Raw genomic sequence first — 22633 nt, forward strand, 5'->3', positions numbered from 1 at the left:
ACTGGCACTGAGGTCACTAGAAGCCTTCCATTACCCTGGCCAAGATCAGCCAACTCACCTGGGGTGCTGGTGCTTGAGTTACTCAGAGGGTTGCCGCTGGGACCTGACCAAACACGCTGCAGCCTGTCTATCCCCATAATCTACACATGATCCCCAGACATTCCACCAAAGGCAAAGTGTGGGAACGGCCATGCTTCACACAGGCCCTCTTTCTAACTCATCAACAAGTCTCCCTGTACCTGACTGAAGCACAAATGAAAGGGGCTCATTCATGTGAAAAGCAACAACTGCTGAACCCCTCCTCAAGTCATGGCAACTTTCATTATTTGGGCATTACAGCTGAAGTAAGACAACAGTAAATAACAGCGAATTTATGGTTACAGCTGTCACACTTATTATAGACATAAGATAGTTCAAACAATTTTGCCTGAGTTAGTGTACATTTTTTTATCAGGAACAATGTCTCATAGTCTCAGATATGATTGGAAACCTTCCAGGGAGCAATGAAGCAATAGTCTGATAAAGGTTCAGGGACAATATTCGGCATAGATCCTTCAAAGGTTTTAAAGAACATTGCTGGTCACTACTTGCTCTGTGTTGTTTACAGACTGATCTCAGGCAAAATTCCTGTGTGAAAACTAATGGTTGGCTCACAGCTGGAGGTTCCTCCCTGGTGATCACACACATTCCATCCTGATTCCAGGAGGATTCAAGGTGTTGCTAAATCTGACCTCCCTTTTGCAGAATTTGCAGCCTAATGCATCCCTGAAACCAGGTAAATACAGCATTTTATCAAATTCAGGATATGCTGTGAAATTAACAGACTTTTCTGTCCACTAACAACTCAAAATAAAACCAATTGCTTCTTGTTAACCAGGTTTCAGTAGTGAGGGAGAAATGTATTGATTACAGTGTTAGTCCTCAAAGTGAGGGAGGTGTTGGTTACAGCAGTCACACATGATAGTTCAAACAATTTTGCCCAAGTTAGTGCCAACATTTAAAAAACTCAGTGAGCATTCCTTTCATCAATGAAAATTGGCCAACATATTAGATAAGATCAAATTAAATATTTAGCAGGTAATGTCACCCCATTCACAGCAGTGAAATAAGATTACAGGTCATAAAAACAAGGAATGGTTCAAAGTGTGAAAAGAAACAGGCAGAGGGAGGCATATGGTTACAAAGTGAGACTGTTAGAGCCAGATATTTGTAGTGGTGAATCAAACAGGTCTGAAAACACTAAACTGGCCAACCAAGCCCAGCCAAACCCTGCAGCATGGGTTCTCCGGCTGTTTCCAAGCCCCGGGTCTGGTTGATGTGCATTGGTGACAATTATCTAACACAAATGACAAAGATATAACAGGGGAATTTGCACAGTCTTGTCCGCAACAACAGGATACACTCAGCAGTCAGCTTCACAGTTCAGCACACATAAGTGCTCTTGTCCACTTGGGACTGTCAAAGGCAGCGGAGATACAGGGGTGAAATGTAGGGGTTTGGCCCAAGTTAGCTGGAGATAAGAAAGCCCAGCGACTGGGACCCTGGGGAGAGTGCAAAGTGTCCTCATCCCAGGGAAAAATAAGTGGCCATGGCTGGAGAGTGGGGAGCAGAGTGGTGGGGGTAGAGGGAGGGAGAGTAGAGAGGGAGAAAGAAGGGAAGGGAGAGAGGAGGGGGATTAGGTTGAGAGGGAGGGAGTGGAAAAACAAGGGACTGAGAAAGGTGATGGGGAGGAGGCCAGTTAAGAAGTTTGAGCAAGAGTGAATGTACGTATGTGGACAGACTGCCTCTCTGTGTGTCTATATACAAGTCCAAGCCTGGTCTCCATGTTTGGGACCTCCTGCCATGTCTGACAACTGATGTGCAATAGCTATCCCACCTGAAAATAGTTCATGAACAGGCACCTCCCACTCCTCAGAAGTGGAGTGGAAGCAGTCATCCACAACCCCAAGGAACTGCGCCAAGAACAGGAAGGATTACATTTCAAACTGGAGGCCCTCAGTGAACAACTGCCCACATCCCACCTGGAAGTGGTAATGCAAGTGTCGGGGAGGATTGGGAAGAGCTAAAACAGACTATCCATGAGGCTTGCGGGGCATCAGCCTCGTTACCCTCCACAGTTAGGACGGGTCCAACGACAGCAGCACTGAGAACACTACCTCTTCCACCCTTCTTCACACTAGTTCAAAATTGAGGCTTGAAGAGGGATCTGAGAAACCACAACCAAAGGACCGGTGACTGAGCTAAAGAAATGCAAACATTCATTGCCAGGAGTGACACCTCAGCACTGGCACTTTCCTTGGAAGGTTCTCAGCGTAAACCAGGAAGATTGTTGCAATATTATCGGTGGTCTAACAGAGGCCACCACCTTAGGTATTGTGGCCATGATTATCCAACATCTACTGAGGTGGAACGGGCACTGTGTGTGTGTGTGTGTGTGTGTGTGTGTGTGTGTGTGTGTGTGTGTGTGTGCGCGCGCGCGCACCAGGTGCACACTCAAGGTGGAGCGGGCACTGTGTGTGTGTGCCAGGTGCATGCCCATCAGTAGTTGCTGTATGCTCAAGTCCCCAATGAAGAAAGGGATGGTAGAAGCAGTTCGGGAGGGTTTAAACTAGTTTGCGAGGGGGATGGAAACCGGAGGGGTAGGTCAGTGGAAGAAGTCAGATCTAACATATAGAGAGGTTTTGAGGAAGGAGAAGCAGAGTACAGGGTATAAAAGTAGAAAGGTGGATGGGCTAAAGTGCATTTATTTAAATGCAAGAAGTATCAGGAATAAGGGTGATGAACTGAGAGCTTGGATAAATACGTGGAACTATGATATTGTGGCTCCTGCAGAGACTTGGCTGTCACCAGGGCAGGAATGGATACGGAATATTCCTGGATTTCAGTGTTTTAAAAGGGATGGGGGGGGGGGAGAAGAGGAGGAGGGATGGCGTTGCTGGTCAGGGACTCTATTACAGCTGCAGAAAGGGTGGATAATGTAGAAGGATCCTCTCTAGAGTCAATATGGGTGGAAGTTAGGAACAAGAAAGGAGCAGTTACTCTACTGGGAGTATTCTATAGGCCCTCCGGTAGCAGCAGGGATACTGAGGAGCAGATTGGGAGGCAGATTTTGGAAAGGTGAAAGAATAACAGGGTGAAGGAACCAAGAGAGGTGGAACAACTAGTTAGGAAGAAGAAGGCTGTTTAGGAAGCAAGGATCAGATAGCTCTCTTGAGGAATATAAGGCAGCAAGGAAGGAACTTAAGAAGGGGCTGAGGAGAGCAAGAAGGGGACATGAAAAGGCCTTGGCGAGTATGGTTAAGGAAAATCCCAAGGCTTTTTGCACTTATGAGCAGAAGGATGACGAGAGTAAAGGTAGGACCAATTAGAGACAAAGGTGGGAAGATGTGCCTGGAAGCTGTGGAAATGGGCGAGGTCCTCAATGAATACTTCTCTTCAGTATTCACCAAGGAGAAGGGCCTTGATGATGCTGAGGACAGTGTTGGTAAGGTTAATGTTCTGGAGCATGTAGATATCAAGAGAGAGGACGTGTTGGGGCTGTTAGAAAATATTAGGACAGATAATTCCCCAGGGCCTGACAGAATGATGCATGACGTCACTCGGAAGCGCGCAGGCGATTTAAAAGTCGGAGGTTTACCTTCAGCTTTCTTTCCAGCAGCGAGAGAGTGGAGACTGCTGGAAATTAATGAGGAGTGAGTTTTTTTTTCTTTCCAGCGTTCGGGATAGTGGCGAGTGACTGCACAGGTGCGTGACATCACTTGGAAGCGCGCGGGCGATTTAAAAAGAAGACTGCCATATCCAGCAGGCAGTATCAGAGCGGGCAGCTGAGTGAGACGGAGCAGAGTGGTTTGGGCTTTGGCTCAACGGGCTTCGGCGAGACCGGGTAAGAGGTGAGATTTATAGAGAGGGGGTAAGTTATTAGTTTATTTATTTATCTCAGTGGTATTTAGCAGTATGCATCTGGGGTTGGTCTTATGTTTGGTCTGTCAGATGTGGGGACCCTGGGAGACCACCAGACTCCCCGATAACTACATCTGCAAATGCGGCTCCTCAAGGACTGGGTTGAGAGTCTGGAACAACAGCTCAATGACCTTCGGCTGATTAGGGCGAGCGAACAGGAAATAGACAGAAGTTATAAAGACTTTGTAGAGAGTACCTCTGTGGTGGTCCCCCCTCGAAAATCGGTATCTCATTTTAGATTCCGTTGGAGAGGATGGCCTGACAGAGGAAGACCACGGCAACCGGGACCTTGGCACCGTGCCTGGTACTGTGGTCCAGTGGGGAAAGAGAAATGCAGTGGTTATTGGGGATTCTATAGTGAGGGGTACGGATAACAGATTCTGTGAAACTGACAATGAATCTTGGATGGTGTGTTGCCTCGCTGGTACCAGGGTACGGGATGTCACGGACCGGGTCCAGAATATCCTGAGGGGAGAGGGTGAGCAGCCAGAAGTCTTGGTACATGTAGGTACCAATGACATAGGTAGAAAATGAGAAGAGGTCCCGAAGGAGGAATACAAGGAGTTAGGGAGAAAGTTGAGAAGTAGGACCTCACGGGTGGTAATTTCAGGATTACTACCTGTACCACGTGCCAATGGTAGAAAGAATAGAAAGATCTGGCAGATGAATGCGTGGCTGAGTGACTGGTGCAGGGGGCAGGGCTTCAGATTTCTGGATCATTGGGACCTTTTTTGGGGGAGGTATGACCTATTCACTAAGGATGGGTTGCACCTAAACTCCAAAGGGTCCAATATCCTGGCGGGAATGTTTAATTTAGCTGTTGGGGAGGGTTTAAACTAATCTGGCAGGGGGATGGAAACCAGGATGTTAGGATACAAGATGTTAGGGTAAGGGAGGAAGTTTATAGAAACAAGTCCAAGACAGTGTGCAGTGAGGATGGCAAGAAGGACAGGCAGGTGAGAAGTCAGTATAATTTGCTGAACAATAGAAGTACAACAAATCAGGATGTGAGGATGAGGTATGTAGAAACATGTCTAAGATAGTGTGTAGTGAGGATGGTAAGAAGGACAGGCAGGTGAAAAGTCAGGATAATTTGCTGAACAATAGAAGTACAACAAAATCAATTTCAGATACCGGACTAAATGTACTATATTTAAATGCACGTAGCATTAGGAATAAAGTAGATGACCTAGTGGCACAACTACAGGTTAATAAATACGACATTGTGGCAATCACCGAGTCATGGCTTTATGACGGATGTGATTGGGAACTGAATGTCCAGGGGTACACAGTGTATAGGAAGGATAGGCGAGTAGGCAGAGGGGGAGGTGTGGCCATGATAGTTAGTAATGATATAAAATCAATAGAAAGGAAGGACATTGGGTCAGAAGAGGCGGAATCCTTATGGGTGGAGCTAAGAAATAGCAAGGGTAAAAGGACAATAGTAGCAGTTATATATAGGCCCCCTAATAGCAGTCAGGAAGTGGACGATAAGTTGCAGTTTGAAATAGAAAAAGCGTGCCAGAGTGACAATGTGAAGATAATTATGGGGGATTTTAACATGAAGGTGGACTGGGAAATCCATCAAGGCAGTAGATCTCAGGAGAGTGAGTTTGTGGAATGTCTACGGGACGGTTTTTTGGAGCAACTCGTTGATAATCCCACCAGGGGATCGGCTGTTTTGGATTGGGTGCTGTGTAATTAACCAGAGGTGATTAGGGAACTAAAGGTAAAGGAACCATTGGGAACTAGTGATCACAATATGATTGAGTTCAGTTTCAAATTTGAGAAGGAGAAGCTGATAACTGGTGTATCGATATTTCAGTGGAACAAAGGAAATTACAGTGGTATGAGAGAGGAGTTGCCCAAATTGATTGGAAGAGTAAACTAGCTGGAGGGACAGCGGAACAGCAATGGAAGGAATTTCTCCAAAAAATAAGGAAAATGCAGGATAGATATGTTCCAAGAAAAAAGAAAGTTTTGATTGGAAAAAAGGCACAAATATGGATAAAGAGAGAGGTGAAGGCTAAAATAAAAGCAAAAGGGAGGGCATACAAGGAAGCAAAAATTAGTGGGAAAACAGAAGACGGAAACTTTTAAAAACCTGCAGAAAGAAACTAAGGAGGTCGTTAGGAAAGAAAAGATGAATTATGAAAGGAAATTGGCAGATAACATTCCAAAGGATACTGAGTTTTTTTCAATATATAAGGAGTAAAAGACAGACACAGGTTGATATAGGACCAATTGATAACGGTGCAGGAGAGATTATAATGGATGATACAGTGATGGCAGAAGAACTAAATGAGTATTTTGCATCGGTCTTCACTGTGGAGGACATCAGCAATATACTGGTTAGTCAGGGGTCTCATGGAATGGAACTGAGTTCAGTTAAGATTACTAGAGAGAAGGTGCTAGGAAAACTAAATGGGCTAAAGACTAATAAGTCTCCTGGACCAGATGAGGTGCATCCCCGGGTTCTGAAGGAGGTGGCTTTAGAGATAGCGGAGGCATTGATGATAATTTTCCAGGAATCGATAGACTCCGGCATGGTTCCGGAGGACTGGAGGGTCGCAAATGTAGTTCCGCTGTACAAGAAAGGCGGGAGGCAGCATAAAGGAAATTACAGACCTATTAGTCTGACGTCAGTGGTGAGAAAGTTATTGGAATCAATCCTCAAGGATGGGGTTATGGAGTACCTAGAGGTGCAAGGCAAGATAGGTCCTAGCCAACATGGTTTTGTGAAGGGAAGATCCTGCCTGACCAACCTATTGGAGTTTTTTGAAGAAATCACAGGTAGGGTGGATAAGGGAGAGGCGGTAGATGTTGTGTATTTAGACTTTCAAAAGGCCTTTGACAAGGTGCCACATAAGAGACTGATTAATAAGATGAGAGTTCATGGAATTACAGGCAGGATAACAGAATGGGTGGAGCATTGGCTGGTTGGCAGGAAGCAAAGGGTGGGAATAAAAGGATCTTGTTCTGGTTGGCTGCCGGTTACTAGTGGTGTTCCACAGGGGTCGGTGTTGGGGCTGCTTCTTTTTACCTTGTACATTAATGATTTGGATGATGGAGTAAATGGTTTTGTGGCTAAGATTGAGGATGACACCAAGATAGGTGGAGGAGTAGAGAGTATTGAGGAGACAGGAAGGTTGCAGAGAGACCTAGATAGTTTAGGAGAATGGGCAAGGAAATGGCAGATGAGATTCAATGTTGAGAAATGTGCAGCTGTACACTTTGGAAACAGAAATAAACGGGCAGATTATTATCTAGAAGGAGAGAAAATTCAAAGTACAGAAGTACAAAGGGACTTGGGGGTACTCGTGCAGGATACCTTAAAGGTTAACCACCAGGTCGGATCAGTGGTAAAGAAAGCGAATGCTATGTTGGCATTCATTTCGAGAGGTATAGTGTATAAAAGTAAGGAAGTGTTGATGAGGCTCTACAGGGCACTAGTGAGGCCTCATTTGGAATACTGTGCACAGTTTTGGGCCCCATATCTTAGGAAAGATGTGCTGATGTTGGAGAGGGTTCAGAGGAGATTTACGAGGATAATTCCCGGAATGAAAGGGCTTACGTATGATGAGCGTTTATCAGCTCTTAGACTGTACTCACTGGAGTACAGAAGAATGAGAGGGGACCTCATAGAGACATTTAAAATGTTGAAAGGACTGGACAGAGTAGATGTGGTCAAGCTGTTTCCCTTGGTGGGTGAGGTCAGGACCAGAGGGCACAATCTTAGATTTAGAGGGTACAGGTTTAAAACAGAGATGAGGAGAAATTTCTTTAGCCAGAGGATGGTGAAATTGTGGAATTCCTTGCCTCGTACAGCAGTGGAGGCCAGATCATTGGAGGCATTAAAGGAAGAGGTAGATAGATATCTAAATATTCGGGGTATCAAGGGATATGGGGATAAGGCCGGAAATTGGGGTTAGGATTTTTTTTGTTTCCCCCCCCCTCCCAATTTCTCATTTCTTTTTCGTTTTTCCTTTTCTTTGGGGCAGACTCAATGGGCCAAATGGCCTACTTCTGCTCCCTTGTGATCTTGTGAGGATGCCCTGCAAGGCGAGGGAGGAGATTGCTGAACCATTGGCTATGATCTTTGAGTCCTTGTTGCCCACAGGAGTGGTACTGGAGGATTGGAGGATAGCAAATGTTGTCCCCTTATTCAAAAAAGGTAGTAGGATAGTCCAGGGAATTATAAACCAGGGAGCCTTACGTCTGTGGTGGGCTGTTGGAAAGGATTCTTAGAGATAGGATCTATGGGCATTTAGAGAATCATGGTCTGATCAGGGACAGCCAGCATGGCTTTGTGAAGGGCAGATCACGTCTCACAAGCCTGATAGGGTTCTTTGAGGAAGTGACCAGGCAGATTGATGAGGTTAGTGCAGTAGATGTGGTCTACATGGATTTTCGTAAGGCATTTGACATGGTAGGCTTCTTCAGAAGGTCAGAGGGCATGGGATCCGGGGAGGCTTGGCCATGTGGATTCAGAATTGGCTTGCCTGTAGAAAGCAGAGGGTTGTGGTGGAGGGAATGCATTCAGATTGGAGGGCTGTGACTAGCCGTGTCCCACAAGGATACGTTCTGGGACCTCTATTTTTCATGATTTTTATTAATGACCTGGAGAAAGGGGTAGAAGGGTGGGTTGGCAAGTTTGCAGATGACACAAAGGTTGGTGCTGTTGTGGATAGTGTGGAGGACTGTCGAAGATTGCAGAGGGACATTGATAAGATGCAGACCTGGGCTGAGAAGTGGCAGATGGAGTTCAATCTGGAGAAGTGTGAGGTGGTACAGAGGGACAAACTCCAAGGTGGATTACAAAGTTAATGGCAGGATTCTGGGTAGTGTGGAGGAGCAGAGGGATCTAGGGTTTCTTATCCACAGGTCCCTGAAAGTTGCCTCACAGGTGGATAGGGTAGTTAAGAAAGCTTATGGGATGTTAGCTTTCATAAGTTGTGGGATCGAGTTTAAGAGCCGCGAGGTAATGATGCAGCTCTACAAAACTCTGGTTAGACCACACTTAGAGTACTGTGTCCAATTCTGGTCGCCTCATTATAGGAAGGATGTGGAAGCATTGGAAAGGGTGCAGAGGAGATTTACTCAGGATGCTGCCTGGTTTAGAGCGTATGTATTATGAGGAGAGACTAAAGGAGCTAGGACTTTACTCTTTGGAGAGAAGGAGGATGAGAGGAGACATAATAGAGGTATACAAAATATTAAGAGGAATAGATAGAGTAGACAGCCAGTGCATCTTTCCCAGGGCACCAATGCTCGACACAAGAGGGCATGGCTTTAAATTAATGGATGGAAAGTTCAAGGGAGATATCAGAGGGGGGTTTTTTTACCCAGAAAGTGGTTGGGGCATGGAATGCACTGCCTGGGGTGGTGGTGGAGGCAGGTACATTGGTAAAATTCAAGAGATTGCTAAATAAGCATATGGAGGAATTTAAAATAGAGTGATATGTGGGAGGAAGGGGTTAGATAGTCTTAGGCGAGTTTTAATGGTCAGCACAACATTATGGGCTGAATGTGCTGTGATTCTATAAGTAAACAGTGAGACTTCAACCAAACATCAAGAGAGGTGACACGAATGTCACGTACTGGGAGCAGGGCCTAGGACATGTCTATATGCTGAAGATGTGCAAGACAAGAAGGAACCACCTTTGAGGAAACTCCCTTGCCCAGGTCACAGGTAAAAGCCAGAAAAAGGACAAATTTCTCACAGTCTCGCCTTCCAACCCCAGTCGCACAATTGCCAGCATGCCTGTGGATCCAGACCGGACTCCTCAGCCAGCCAAGGATCCCAGAACTAAAACCCAGGGGAGGGTGGAGACTGCTGCGGACAATGTTTCATGTCCCAGGGCCCAATGCCAGTCAGATGTAATGCACTTTGTGAAAACATTCCTTCTTACCTTCTGGATTTTGACTGATTTTTCAGTGTGCCCATCCAGCTCTTTCTTTAGGTTTTCATTTTCCTTCAGCAACATCTCCACCATTTGCTGGGCACGGTTTATCAATGCCACGTGGTCCACAGGTACAATGTGGGTGCTGTCACATGGAGCCCCAATAACTGCCACAGCCTCCATTTGTGGGGAAGCCAGGAGGCTATGTCTCTGCTGCTGGGCAGGATGTAATACTTCAGCCTGAGTAACCCTGAGCAAAACAATGACATAAACACACAACATCACGTCATGATGGGTTCAGTTCTCTGGAATGTCACCTTGCACTCTGTCATCACAGCCTCCCTTTTTGCTTCAGTATTTGGCTCAGGGCGTTTGCATCACATCTAGCTCAACCACAAACAAAGGTTCCATTTGAAAAGAAAGCCTTGACTGAATCAAAACACTGAATTGCATTCTTTAATTTACCTGAGTAGTGAAGCCATTACAATAGGAACCTGAAGTGGCACTGCCAAATTGTATACAAATGTTATTGAATTCCATCAGTGGGATGGGAGAACAGACTAAAACCTCCTAGCAATGTAACAAACATTCCCATCCAGATAAACCAGGATTACCCTTAAATCATTAGCATTAATGACTTTGCACAGATTGTTAACCACTTTGCAAACTTAAAGCAATTTATTCACAAGAAGAATATGTAACATCAATTCTTTCAAAGATGTAAGCAGAGTTCTCAAGTACAGGACATTCTTCTGAGATATGAAATCAAGCAAGAGGATTACGCTGTCCCAGCCTTCAAAATCTTCCTTTGGTGGGTGATATCAAGGCTATATCTTCAGGGTGCTTTAACATTACTGTCAACCTCCTACTGATATGCCCTTTCTGTTAAAGCTCTTCACCATCACACATAGTGGCTACCCTTCCTGGAGAAGTTTAGCTTCCTCTATGTGTTGATTATTCTGCTTACTTCAAGTCTAATCTTTGCCTGTTCCACATGTTGATTTGCTTCTATCCTCTCCTGTACATAACACTGTCTGTCCCTGCTCCTCCTCCTCTCCCCCTTCAACTTTCTACCCAGTCCTTCCTCCTTTGAGATGCTCCTTGGATCTGGAACCTCTGACTAACACTTTGATCCCCTATCCTCATTGTCATAGTTTAGCACAGTTTCTTTGATATTACAAATTTTGTAGAGTCATACAAGATAGAAACAAGCCCTTCGGCCCACTGAGCGTAGGCCAACCGTCAAGCACACACTTACTCAAATTCTATTTTATTCTCTCCACATTCCCATAAACTTCTCTCAGATTCTAACACTCACCTACACACTAGGGGCTATTTACAGTGGCCAATTAACCCAGCAACCTGCATGTCATTGGGAAGTGGAAGGAAACCCATGCAGTCAGAGAGGGAATGTGCAAACTCCACACAGACAGTGCTGGATGTCAGGATTGAACCTGAGTTGCTGGAGTTGTGAGGCAGTGGCTCTACTAGCTATGACCCTGTGGTACCTTATGCTTATGTGCTTTGGGATATCTCATTACATTAGTGGCTCCATATAAATGCAAGTTATTATTGTTGATGTTATGTGGTTCCATGTCCTTAATATGCTTTTGTGAAGCACCTTGAACTGTTTGTTACATTGACAGGGCTACACATATATAGGATGGTCCTGTACCTCAGTGGGCTTTGTGGTCCACAGCTTTCTTTAACAACCAATAGGTGCAACTCTGGCATGTAGTGCGAGTGGTCACAGACCTACAACAGATGTTCATCTGCCCAACAGCACGTGTTTCTCCAATAAACACAGAGCACATGCCAGGTTTCCTCTGGGTCACCAATTACTACAGCACTGCAAAATAAGTGAGTCCTGACTCATAGCCTGAGGGCAAGAGAGAAAGAGACTTGCAACTGACACTGCCTGGCACACAAAACAGAAGGTGACCTGTTAGAAGATGTTTGCAGACTCTCTCTTACTGATTGGAAGTTTCACTTCTAACATCTCCCACGGCCAATGTCATAGCTTCCTGCCAGTGGCCACCTCAGCCAAATGTGACCGGACACACTTTTGTATGGTTTGTTGCACTATAACAGTCCAATTTTTATTTTAACCAAATCCATACAGCAAGCATGTAGCCAGAGAGGCACTATGTTGGTAGTTTTAATTAATATTGTTTTTGTCTTTAGTTGAGTAAAATAGACGTTTGGGGTAGTCAGCAATGCCCTAATATCAATACTCAGGTAATTGTATTATTATGATTTTAAAAATTATTATTATTAAATGTTATTAAAATATAAATAATAAAAATGTTATTAAAATATCATTATTTAAAAACTCTAAAGCACATTCCCCCATGTCTTCATTACACAGGTAAGAATTTGTTTCTATTTCTTAAGTGACTTTCATTGACAATAATACATACAATGAGGAAAACTTAACCATCTTCTGAAACCCACTCAGAATATCTATAAATTTTTTAAAAATTCTATTTACAGTGTGGTAACAGGCCCTTCCGGCCCAACGAGCCTGCGCTGCCCATTTTAAACCCCAAATTAACCTACCCGTACATCTTTAGATAAGATCTAATAAGACTTGCAGACTACAGAACTGAATCTGCCTGCTCATTCCACTGGGAGGACCAGCTCTCTTTATGCCTCATCCAACTTTGTCACTCAGTGCAAGCCACAAGTTCCACACTACTTCCTCTTTCATGTATTCACCCAAACAAGTATTTAGTAGCCAAAATACAGAAGGCATGGCAGAAAGGGGATGAGCTAAAGGAAATTCATTACTTTAGGGAAACATTTTGAACTACATGATTACTTAAATGGGCCACTCAGTGGTGACACTACCAATGTGACAGTTAATGACTCCCTTACCCTGTTAGACCACTCTGAATGGATGCTGAAATGAGAACAAACATTAGAAATAACCCCTGACCCCTGCATAATTGCTCTTGCAAGTTGGCTGAGGCCAGATAGAGAGATAGCAATCAGTCCATAACTACCAATAATTAGTACTGAAACTGCAGCAAACATTCCTAAGACATGGTTCCAGTAATGGTAAAACATTCCTAAGACATGGTTCCAGTAATGGTAATTGTTCACTTGTCTCATCCACCCTCTGGAATCTCCCTCTTTGATCACCAGTTGGTGAACATATTCTCATTTTATTCCCTTTTTCCTGAATGCAATTTACAGTAAAAAAGTACGAATTGAGAGATGGATCCTACCACACAGGCACACCAAGGAATTACTGGGGGGTGCTTTTACTCCAGTGCCTGATGGAGTAACCTGGCATCTCCTTCACAACCCTCTCTCCTCCCTCCCCCAATTATCCCCATGTTCTGATTCATAGTTGGAGCCAGGGTTTTGGGACAGAGCCCTCACGTCTTGCTAGACGCCCATAAACACATAAATTTGTCTTCCGATCTCTCTGGGCAGTAACCAGAGCTGGGGGTCCTTCAATCTCCCCTCCCCCCTGCAACACCTGCAGGACCATTGTTATCAGCCGCTAATCCAGCACGGAGCTGGGATGAAGTCAGGGACCTTGGGCACTCTGTGATGCAATCCCAACCACCCCACCTCTACTGGGTCAGACTGATTTTGGTGACAACATTTACAGCAAGGTTACCTGGGAGATTGTCCTTGGGTGCAGTAGCCATGCCTATTGGTGCCCATGTGCTGTCCGTCAGAGCACGGAGTGGAGGCCTCATTGTAGAGGTGTCCTTGTTGCTGGGAACGAGGAAGTACAGGAGCGGTCAGCTTCGCGTGGAAGGGGTATTCTGGAGGAGGCCCGCGGTGCTCCACAGTCTGGCAGTGCCCCTGGTACCCTGTCCCCACTGGCTGCTTGTGGTGTTTCGAGAGCTGGGGGAAACTGTGCGAAGAGCTCATGGTGGTTGGGGCTTTGGCTCCATTCCTCTCCAGAGAAAGCTGCATCAGCCTCTCGCTGAGGGAGCGCACGTGCCCGTGTTTCAGCTCCTTGAGGGCGTCACTGTGAAGGTCCTGGTGGGCTCTGCCTTGGGCTGAGGTCGGGTGGGTTTCGGTGGCTGGGTAGGTGGTCTGCTGCTGCCTGTGTCCAGCCAGAAGCTGGGACTGGGCTTTGGCCTCCTCATAGGATGGCAGCGCCTCCCCGTTCAGCTGGAGCTGATGCAGATGATGCAGGAGGTTCTCCGAGTGCGAGAGGTCTCCCTGGTGCTCCTGGCCCTGTGGCTCCTGCCGCGTGGAATGCTGCACGATCTGACACTCCTCTTGTGTGAGGCTCTCCAGCGAGGAGCGGGGGCTGCCCGTCCCACCCCTCATCGCCTGCTGCTGGATGGCCAGCAGTGTCCGGTTGTCCGTCAGGTTGCCATAGCGCAGCTGCTCCTGGATTAGCCGGTGGAGGACCGTACCTGACGAGTCTTCTGCAGTCCGCATCCTGCCTTTGCTCTGGGGTTGATTCTGAAACACAAAACAAGCCAATGAGGTTCACGGACACTGGCACAGGGAACTCACACACAGACACCAGCATACAGGTCCCACGTACAACACTGTATACAGATGGCCATTTTACAGGTCGTCGGCTTGTGAGTGTACTACCTGCTCCCCACCCAGTTCAGACAGGGGCCACCCTCACTCTTCTATCTACCTAGTGTGCAAATTATGTCAATCTCAGCCATGAATGTACTCAGTGAGTGAACAACCACATCCTTCTGGGAGACCGACGATTAAAGATTTACGACACTTCTACCTAGGGACAATTATCCCCACCTCAGCCCTAACTTCCAGTCCCGGGACATTGGTCCCTGAGTTTCTTCAGCCAGAGGATAACAAAATGGGTTAGGGGAGGGTTAGTGTAAAATTGTGTGCTCGATAGTCAGCGCTGACTCAGCGGGTCGAAGGGCCTGTTCACCATCCACCCTGTCAATCCCACACAGTGAGACCTCTTCAAATTCTTCTGAACCTCAGTGAGGTTCAGCCAGTCTCAACCTTTCTTCATTCAGAGGGTCAGGGCTGTAAATCCCCGCTCCATTGATTCAGAGGCCAGTTTAAGTTTATTTCAAACTGTTTATTTCTTAGAATCATAAGAACAGCACTCCATTTTTACCATCGAGGCAGTGAAACCCCTGAATGAGCCATTTAATTACTTCCACTCTCCCATTTTGTCCTGGTTTGGGTACAAGAGTAAAGGTATCTTGCTCCAATTATATTGGCCACTGGTGAGACCGTACCTGGTATATCGTGTACAAGTCTGGTCTCCCTACGTAAGATATACTTGCAACGGAGGGAGTGCAACCAGTTTGGATCCTTGATTTACAGATTGTCTCGCAAGGAGAGGTTAAGCAGAAGGGGACCCATACTCTCTAGAAGGATGAGAAGTGATCTCATTGAAATAATATCCTTACAAGACCTGACAGGGTGGAAGCAGGGATGTCATTTCCCATGGCTTAGGTGTCCAGCACCAGGTCAGTCTCAAATTAAGGGCTCGGCTGTTCACCACAGATGAGAATTCTACATCCAGAGGTGGTGAGCCTTTGGAATTCTCTGTCCACAATGGATATGGGGGTTCGGTGACTGAGCATACTCAAGGCAAAAATCAATCGATGTTTCAATTACTGAGAGAATCAAGGGGTGTGGGGTCAGTGGCTGAGGTGGATAGGCTGTGATTGTATTGAGTGGTGGAGCAGGGAAGGATGAATGACCTCCTTCTCTTTGTTTCTCATGTTCTGATTTTCTTTCCCATGAGCCCTGCAAACTTCCTGTTTCTGAATCCAAATGTTAACGCCTTTTGAATGTTACTTTTCAATCTATTTCCTCAGCCCTTTCAGACCTCAGATTCAAGAGCACAATTCAATGTGTAAGTAACCACTTCATTGGCCAATTATCTGTTTCCTCTCATTTCTGACCCCCATGGAAACAATTTCTTCTTATTTACTCTGTCAAAACCTTTCATTATTTTGAGCACCTGTCATTGAATGGCACTTAACCTTTTCCCGAAGATCCCCAGCCCAATCCTCTCCTGTAACGGAAACCCTCACCTACTGTACCAAACTACAAGCTCTCTCCTTATCCAAGGCCATTATTCCTCATTATTTAATGTTGACATCTACAACATTGATTGTGTTGTAAAATTAACATAGTGTGGCGACTCACCGTCTAGTCGGGCGAACCGGCTCGGCAGTCGGGTCGCGTGGTGTCGGAGCAACGAGGCCCAAGATGGCGGCGGGCCTCGTCTTTCCGAGCGACGGGGAGAACCCGCGCGCGGGAAAGTCCTGATGACGTAGGACTTACGTCATTGCCGGTTTTTTTTGGGCGGGAGTTTTTCTCCCTTAAAGGGCCCGCACAAGGCGGGAAAATAAACCAGTTCTGTTTGGCAATCCTCCGAGTAGAGTCTTGTTTTATTCCGCGGTAGCAACCACTACAATAGCTATTTAACCTTGAGAGCAAGCAACCTCTGAAGTTACTTCTGAGCTCAGAGTAAGGGGTACCACAATGCTGGACAACCTACCAATCCCACTCTATTATAAATCCTGAGTACATAGAGTGGTAAAGAAGGTGTATGCCATGCTTGCCTTCATTGACCGGGATGTTTAGTATTAAAGTCAGAAAGTCAGATTGCAGATGTATAAAACTTTGGTCAGGCCACATTTGGAGTACTGTGTGCAATTCTAGTTGCCACATTACAGGAAGGATATGGAGGCTTTGGAGAGGGTGCAGAGGAGGTTCACCAGAATGGTCTCTGGATTGGAATGTATTAGCTATCAGGAGAGGTTGGACAAATTTGGATTGTTTTCTCTGGAGCGTCAGAGGCTGAGGTGACCTGATGGAAGTTTATAAAATTATTAGAGGCATAGCTTAAAGGTTAGAAGGGGAAAGTTTAAAGGAGATTTACAAGGCAAGTTGTTTTACACAGAGTGTGGTAGGTGCCTGGAATGTGCTGCCAGGAGAGGTGGTGGAAGCAGGTACAATAACAACATTTAAGAGGCATTTAGACACATGAACAGGTAGGGAATGGAGGGATATGGACCAATTGCAGTTATGGATGATGTGCAGTTTAAATTGGTATTATCATTGGCTCAGACATAGTGGGCTGAAGGGCCTGGGCTGCACTGTTCCATGTCTTTTTACATTTTTTTCTTCCAAGAAAAGTGAGACGATACAATTTAGCAGCACCAGGCATGTCACACTGAGTTACTAAGTCTCCCCCAGCTCAGTGCCACACAGGAGAACCTCCCTGGGAGTTGTCTCCCTACAAGACTCCACCTCTGTGCTTGGGCTAGTTGTTTTATCATCATCAGATAATGACATGAATTTGAGGAATGTGAGGCATTAAGTTGTAAGCATGAAGTGACAGGATGGTGAAGGAAGAGCTGGAGGAATTTGGCTGAAGGGAGACTGAGCAAACATTAGTCTGAATATCCTGCAGGAAATTCCAGCAATAAAATGTGGAGAATGAGAACTAAATAGAGCGATTTTTTTCCCTACCAGCTTCAACAATTAAAACCATATGCATTTTATCTTTCTTAAAGCTGCTTTTTCTATTGTTGAAAGCTTTTTCTTATAACATCTTGTGTTGGTTATTTCAAACACCACAAGCTGGAAAGAGGACTCAGAGAAATTGCAACACTTTCAGGAGTGCAAGTAACCTTGATTTTTGAAAGGACAAGTAGAACATAGAATTTACCAAGGAACCCATTCAGTTAGAATGCTTAAGAGTGAAAAGAGCCCAACTTTACTTCTCTCTTGGACCTGGGGTTCTGATTTTATTGCAAATTAATAGCACTTGAACTCTGCAATCTTAGCTGCAAAAAGCACCAAATGTTTAACTAGATTCTACGTAATTACCATTTCTAACCACACGAATATACATTCACAGGGAAAAGCCATTGCTTACAAAATACATTTGTTGGTAGAGAAATGCAGATCTGCAGATAGTCGTGTGGATACACAAACCCCCTCCACTGGAAGGAGGGAAACATTCCTTCTCAGTTGAGTCTGATTATCCCTGAATGGGGCCACTGATAAAACACAACAGACTTATAAGAGGAGCTGCATTCCTGAAGGTTTCCAAAACAAAGGCTCATTCACCTACCTGCAGAATCCCAGGGCAAGCCACACATTCCACTGCAATGTGGAAACACCTCAGCCCACCGCACCCGAACCTGATAACCTGCCAACTAAACGCTCCAGCCAGCCGAAAGAGCCATTTATTCGTCGCCCAAATATCTTTGGATTTTAAATATATTCTTCCTACGTATTCCACCAAGAATTCTAGTCTTGCACACGAGAAAACATTCATCCAACCAACATCTATAAGGATTATCAAAGAATGTCTGTGCCTTCAGTTCCAGGAGGGTCAAATCGTTAAGAAAAAGGACAAATTATGATTACATTCTTTCCATGAGTTTTCTTTGAAGGAAGACCCATTACTGATTTAATTTTCTGTGGCTCTTAACTAACACAGGTACAATGCGAATACTTGTTATCATCTTTAACTATTACAATGACAATATTTAATCTATAATCTTTGCTATACAGCATAGTTAAAATGGGGGACAATTTGATATCTGAAACTTCACCAATACTGTTACTATTTCTTAATCTGCAAATTTTTACCGAAACGACGTTAATGCGTTCCTTATAACCTGTTATATTTACCATTACATTTTGTAATCTCCGGTTACGAGATGAATATTCTATAATATGCAATCTTTGCCAACACGCTGTTAACATTTATAACCTGCAACATTGCTGGATCTAGAATCGCTCCCCGCTCGGACGGGGCACATTATAGTTTGCAGCCTTCGCTACCCCCTTCAGTAATTCCTCCGGCCGCCGCTTTCACTTGGCACATTCTTGTCCACTGACATCATTTACCAGTGAGGAGAAGCGCAGACAGCAGAATCCGCGGGGAAGGGGCACCGGGAGAGGAATCACTCGGACCCAACATGTACCCATTATTATGTAGACAGTGATAGGTTCCCTGGGGGACTCCTGTATCAGAAGCCCGATCACCCGCGGAGACAATCTGTAAAACTTCCCCGAGTACAATGTAAAGTCGAATGAAGTTGGTGGACAGTGCTAAAGCCCGGACGTTGTCCCGCGGGGGAATCCGACCACAGTAACGAGCAGGAGCTGTACCTCACCTTGTAACTGGAGTGCAGGGAGCGGAGAGGAGGGAGCTGAGGGAGCGCACTACCCGTGCGCCAGCGAGCTGGAGAATGACTGCGTGCCGACGTGCGCCGGGGATCGAGGCAGCAGCTGGAATGTCAGGAATGTTCCTCGGTCTATCAAAGCGGCCGGGCTGAACCTGCAGGGGGCACACGCCACGCCACACCACGGTCTCACAGCTCGGCACAAGAGAACCCGGGCAATGGGGTGAATCGGAACCCCCTCCACACCAGGGTGTGCAGGGTGCAGGGAGTCATCCTCACAGGCAGCCGGAGCCTCACTGAATGCCCATCCCTCTTCCTATGCTCTCGTTTGTCAGGGAGCACCCGGCGGGACTTAACACGGTCTGGACGATCGGGCTGGTACAATCCTGGGCAACGTTTGTGGAACTTTGGCGAAAACCTTTCGACTTTGGTGCAGGTGAACCTGTTCTCAGAGCTCAAGATTAACCCTTTGATGGAATACCATCTCCAAACCCAGGAAATGTGATCTGTTAACTAACCAGTTGCACATAGAAATGTTCATGACAAAATATAAACAGTAGCCTCCCAAACCAATGTCCATCTCACCCCGAACTGTGACGAATCCCACAACGGGTTTCAGACCCAATCACACATCCCACACATCTGTGACAGACACCCTTTCCCTCACTGTCCATCTGCAGGTTGTCCCAGGCCGGAGACTGGCCTCTCCTCTACCATTGTGGGTGGCACTGCACTCACTTGGCTCCATTCAACCTCAGTGGGTTGCTGAAGGAAGGAGGCTGGGGCCTTCTGGTATTGCTAAAACTGATAGGTTTGACTAACATGAAAGCTTCTAAACTGAAATGATACCTGATAGTTAATTATAATGAATGACATCACACAGTTCTGGTGATTCCTGACACAGCTTCAGTAGATCAATAATGAGCAAGGTGGAGTGAGGGGAGGGATTAAAGACCAGATTTTTTTAAAGTTTCAAATAAAATTTATTCATCAAAATTTATTCACAAGAAATACAAAAGCTATGCATATCTTTCTTTACATTCATGGTGTTGACTAGTCTACACATTTATAGTGTTATCAGGTCTATACATTTGGAGTGTTAGCACATTCTATGTGCAAGGCACCATTGCCACCAGTGTGGCCTCTTTGGATGATACACACCAAAGATGCTACATAGGAGCCAGCCCCTTAGACTACAGTCCTTCCCCACAAAGGCATTGCATTGGCTGCACCAAGCCTAAAGACAAGATTATACCCCTGGTGAAATAAATTTAGATAAGGGGTCTGTAGGAAGAGAGACCCAGTGCTTTGCAAATATTGTACATCACATTCACACCAACACCTTTCAAAGGCATGCTGCCTTTTGTATCACTCTCGACAATACAAACAACAACTTACATTTACATAGTGCCTGAAGACTGCTCATGTCATTAGGCAGTGCACTGGGATATCATCAATCACACTAAACCTTCTGAGGAAGTGATATTGCAGATGTCCTAAAGCTTGGTCAATGAGGTGGCTATTAAGGCAGAAAGAGAATCATCAAACTGGTGAAACTTGACTGCACTCCCTCTTTTGCAAGTATATCCATCCTCAGGTTGGGACACCAGATCTGTACATAAATATTTCATGAGTGTTCCCACCAGGGTTTTGTGTAATTGGAGCAAGATATGTCAACTCCTGTACTCAAATCCACTTACAATAATGGCCAATGTACCATTTTCCTTCCTAATTCATTGGTATGCATTACATTAACTGTCAATGATTTGTGTGCAAGAACACTCTGGCCCTCTGAACAAGACCTTTTAATCTCTTGCCATTATAAAGAACTCTGTCTTTCTATATTTTCTAACAAAGTGGATGATCTCAATTCTTTATATTCCTTCTGCTATGACTTCTTCCAATTACTCAGTCTGTCCATACACCCGAAGCCTCACTGCATCCTCCTCACAACTCATACTGCCACCAAGCCTTGTATCATTAACAAACTTGGATTCCTCATCAAATCAATGGCATAGGCTGTGAACAGCTGAGGCTTCATCATGGAGCCTTACAGCCCCTCATTGGTCACCACCTCCCATCCTGAAAATTACCCATTTATTTCTGCCTATTAACCATTTCCCAATACATCATTCCCAATTCCATTTGCTGTAATTTTGTTTTACAATTTCTGGTGTGACATCTTTTTGAAGGCATTCTGAATGTCCAAATACATCATATCCACTGGTTCCCCATGTACCCTGCCAGTTACATGTTCAAACAAACAGTCAGATTAGTCAAATTTCCCCTTGTTATAAATTCATGCAGACTTTGCCCAAACGTATAAGTATTTTCTATGCACCTTGGTACAGCACAGCAACAGTCCCTTCGGCCAATGAAGTTGTGCCAAACTAATTAAGTTAATGATCCCTGACTAAAATAATCCTTTCTGCCTGTATATCCCTCCATTTTCTGCATATTCATGTACCTATCTAAGAGCCTCTTAAGTGCCTCTGTCATATCTGCCTCCACCACCACCCCTGGCGGTGCATTCCAGGCACCCACCACTCTCTGTGTAAAATATCTTGCCCCGTACATCTCCTTTGAACTTACACTCTCTCACCTTAAATGCAAGCCCTCTAGTACTAGGCATTTCGACCCTGGGAAAAAGATACCAGCTGACTACTCCATCTATGCCTCTCATAATTTTATAACTTCTATCCCCTCAGACTCTACCACAGCAGAGAAAACAATCCTAGTTTGTCCAATCTCTCCTTATAGCACATGCTCTGTAATCCAGGCAGCATCCTGGTAAATCTCTTCTGCACCCTCTCCAAAGCCTCCACATCCTTCCTATATTGGGGTGACCAGAATTGAATGCAATACTCCAGATGCAGACTAATCTGAGAGTTTTATAAAACTGTAACATAACTTCCTGACTCTTGAACTCAATATCTGAACCAATAAAGCCAAGCATGCCATATGCCTTCTTTACCACACTATCAACTTGTGCACCCATTGTCAGCGAGCTTTGGACTTGGGCCACAAGATTCCTTTGCACATCAACGCTGTTAAGAGTCCTGCCATTAACTATGAACTGTCCCTTTACATTTGATCTCCCAACTCACACTTGCCAGGATTAAACTCCATTGGCCATTTCTCCACCCAAATCTGCATCTGATCTCTGTCCCATTGCATCCATTGGCAACCTTCTACACCATCCACAACATCACCAATCTTTGTGTCATCTGCGAACTTGCAAACCCACCCACCCACGTTTTCATCCATGTCATTTATATATATCACAAACAGCAGAGGTCCCAGTACAGATCCCTATGGAACACCACTAGTCATGGACCTGCAACCAGAATAAGACCCATTGACCACTACCCTTTGTCTTCTATGGGCACACCAATTCTGAATCCAAACGCCCAAGTCACCGTGCATCCCATGCATCTTAATCTACTGGATGAGTATAACATAAGAGACCTTGTTGAATGCCTTACTAAAATCCATGTAGACAACATCCACTGCTCTACCTTAATCGATCACCTTGGTCACCTCCTTGAAAAACTCAATCAAGTTAGTAAGACATGACCTGCTCCGAACAAAGTCATGCTGACTGTCCCTAATTAGCCCATGGCTTTCCAAATGATCATA

At 45.3% G+C, this 22633-nt stretch overlaps 1 protein-coding gene across 1 annotated transcript in view; it reads right to left on the minus strand.

Annotated features, from left to right (window-relative positions):
- amotl2a (angiomotin like 2a) overlaps nt 1-19093 on the minus strand; it is a 38525-nt gene extending 19432 nt beyond the window's left edge. The window contains exons 1-3 of the mRNA XM_052018840.1: nt 18986-19093; nt 13495-14300; nt 9873-10113 (exon numbers count right to left, since the gene is read on the minus strand). Coding sequence (XP_051874800.1) covers nt 9873-10113; nt 13495-14276 — 1023 coding nt within the window. The 5' untranslated portion in view covers nt 14277-14300; nt 18986-19093. The remainder of the gene's footprint in view (nt 1-9872; nt 10114-13494; nt 14301-18985) is intronic.
- Between the last annotated feature and the right edge of the window lie 3540 nt (nt 19094-22633).

Source organism: Pristis pectinata, chromosome 6 (assembly GCF_009764475.1).
Source record: "Pristis pectinata isolate sPriPec2 chromosome 6, sPriPec2.1.pri, whole genome shotgun sequence".
NCBI classification, from domain to species: domain Eukaryota; kingdom Metazoa; phylum Chordata; class Chondrichthyes; order Rhinopristiformes; family Pristidae; genus Pristis; species Pristis pectinata.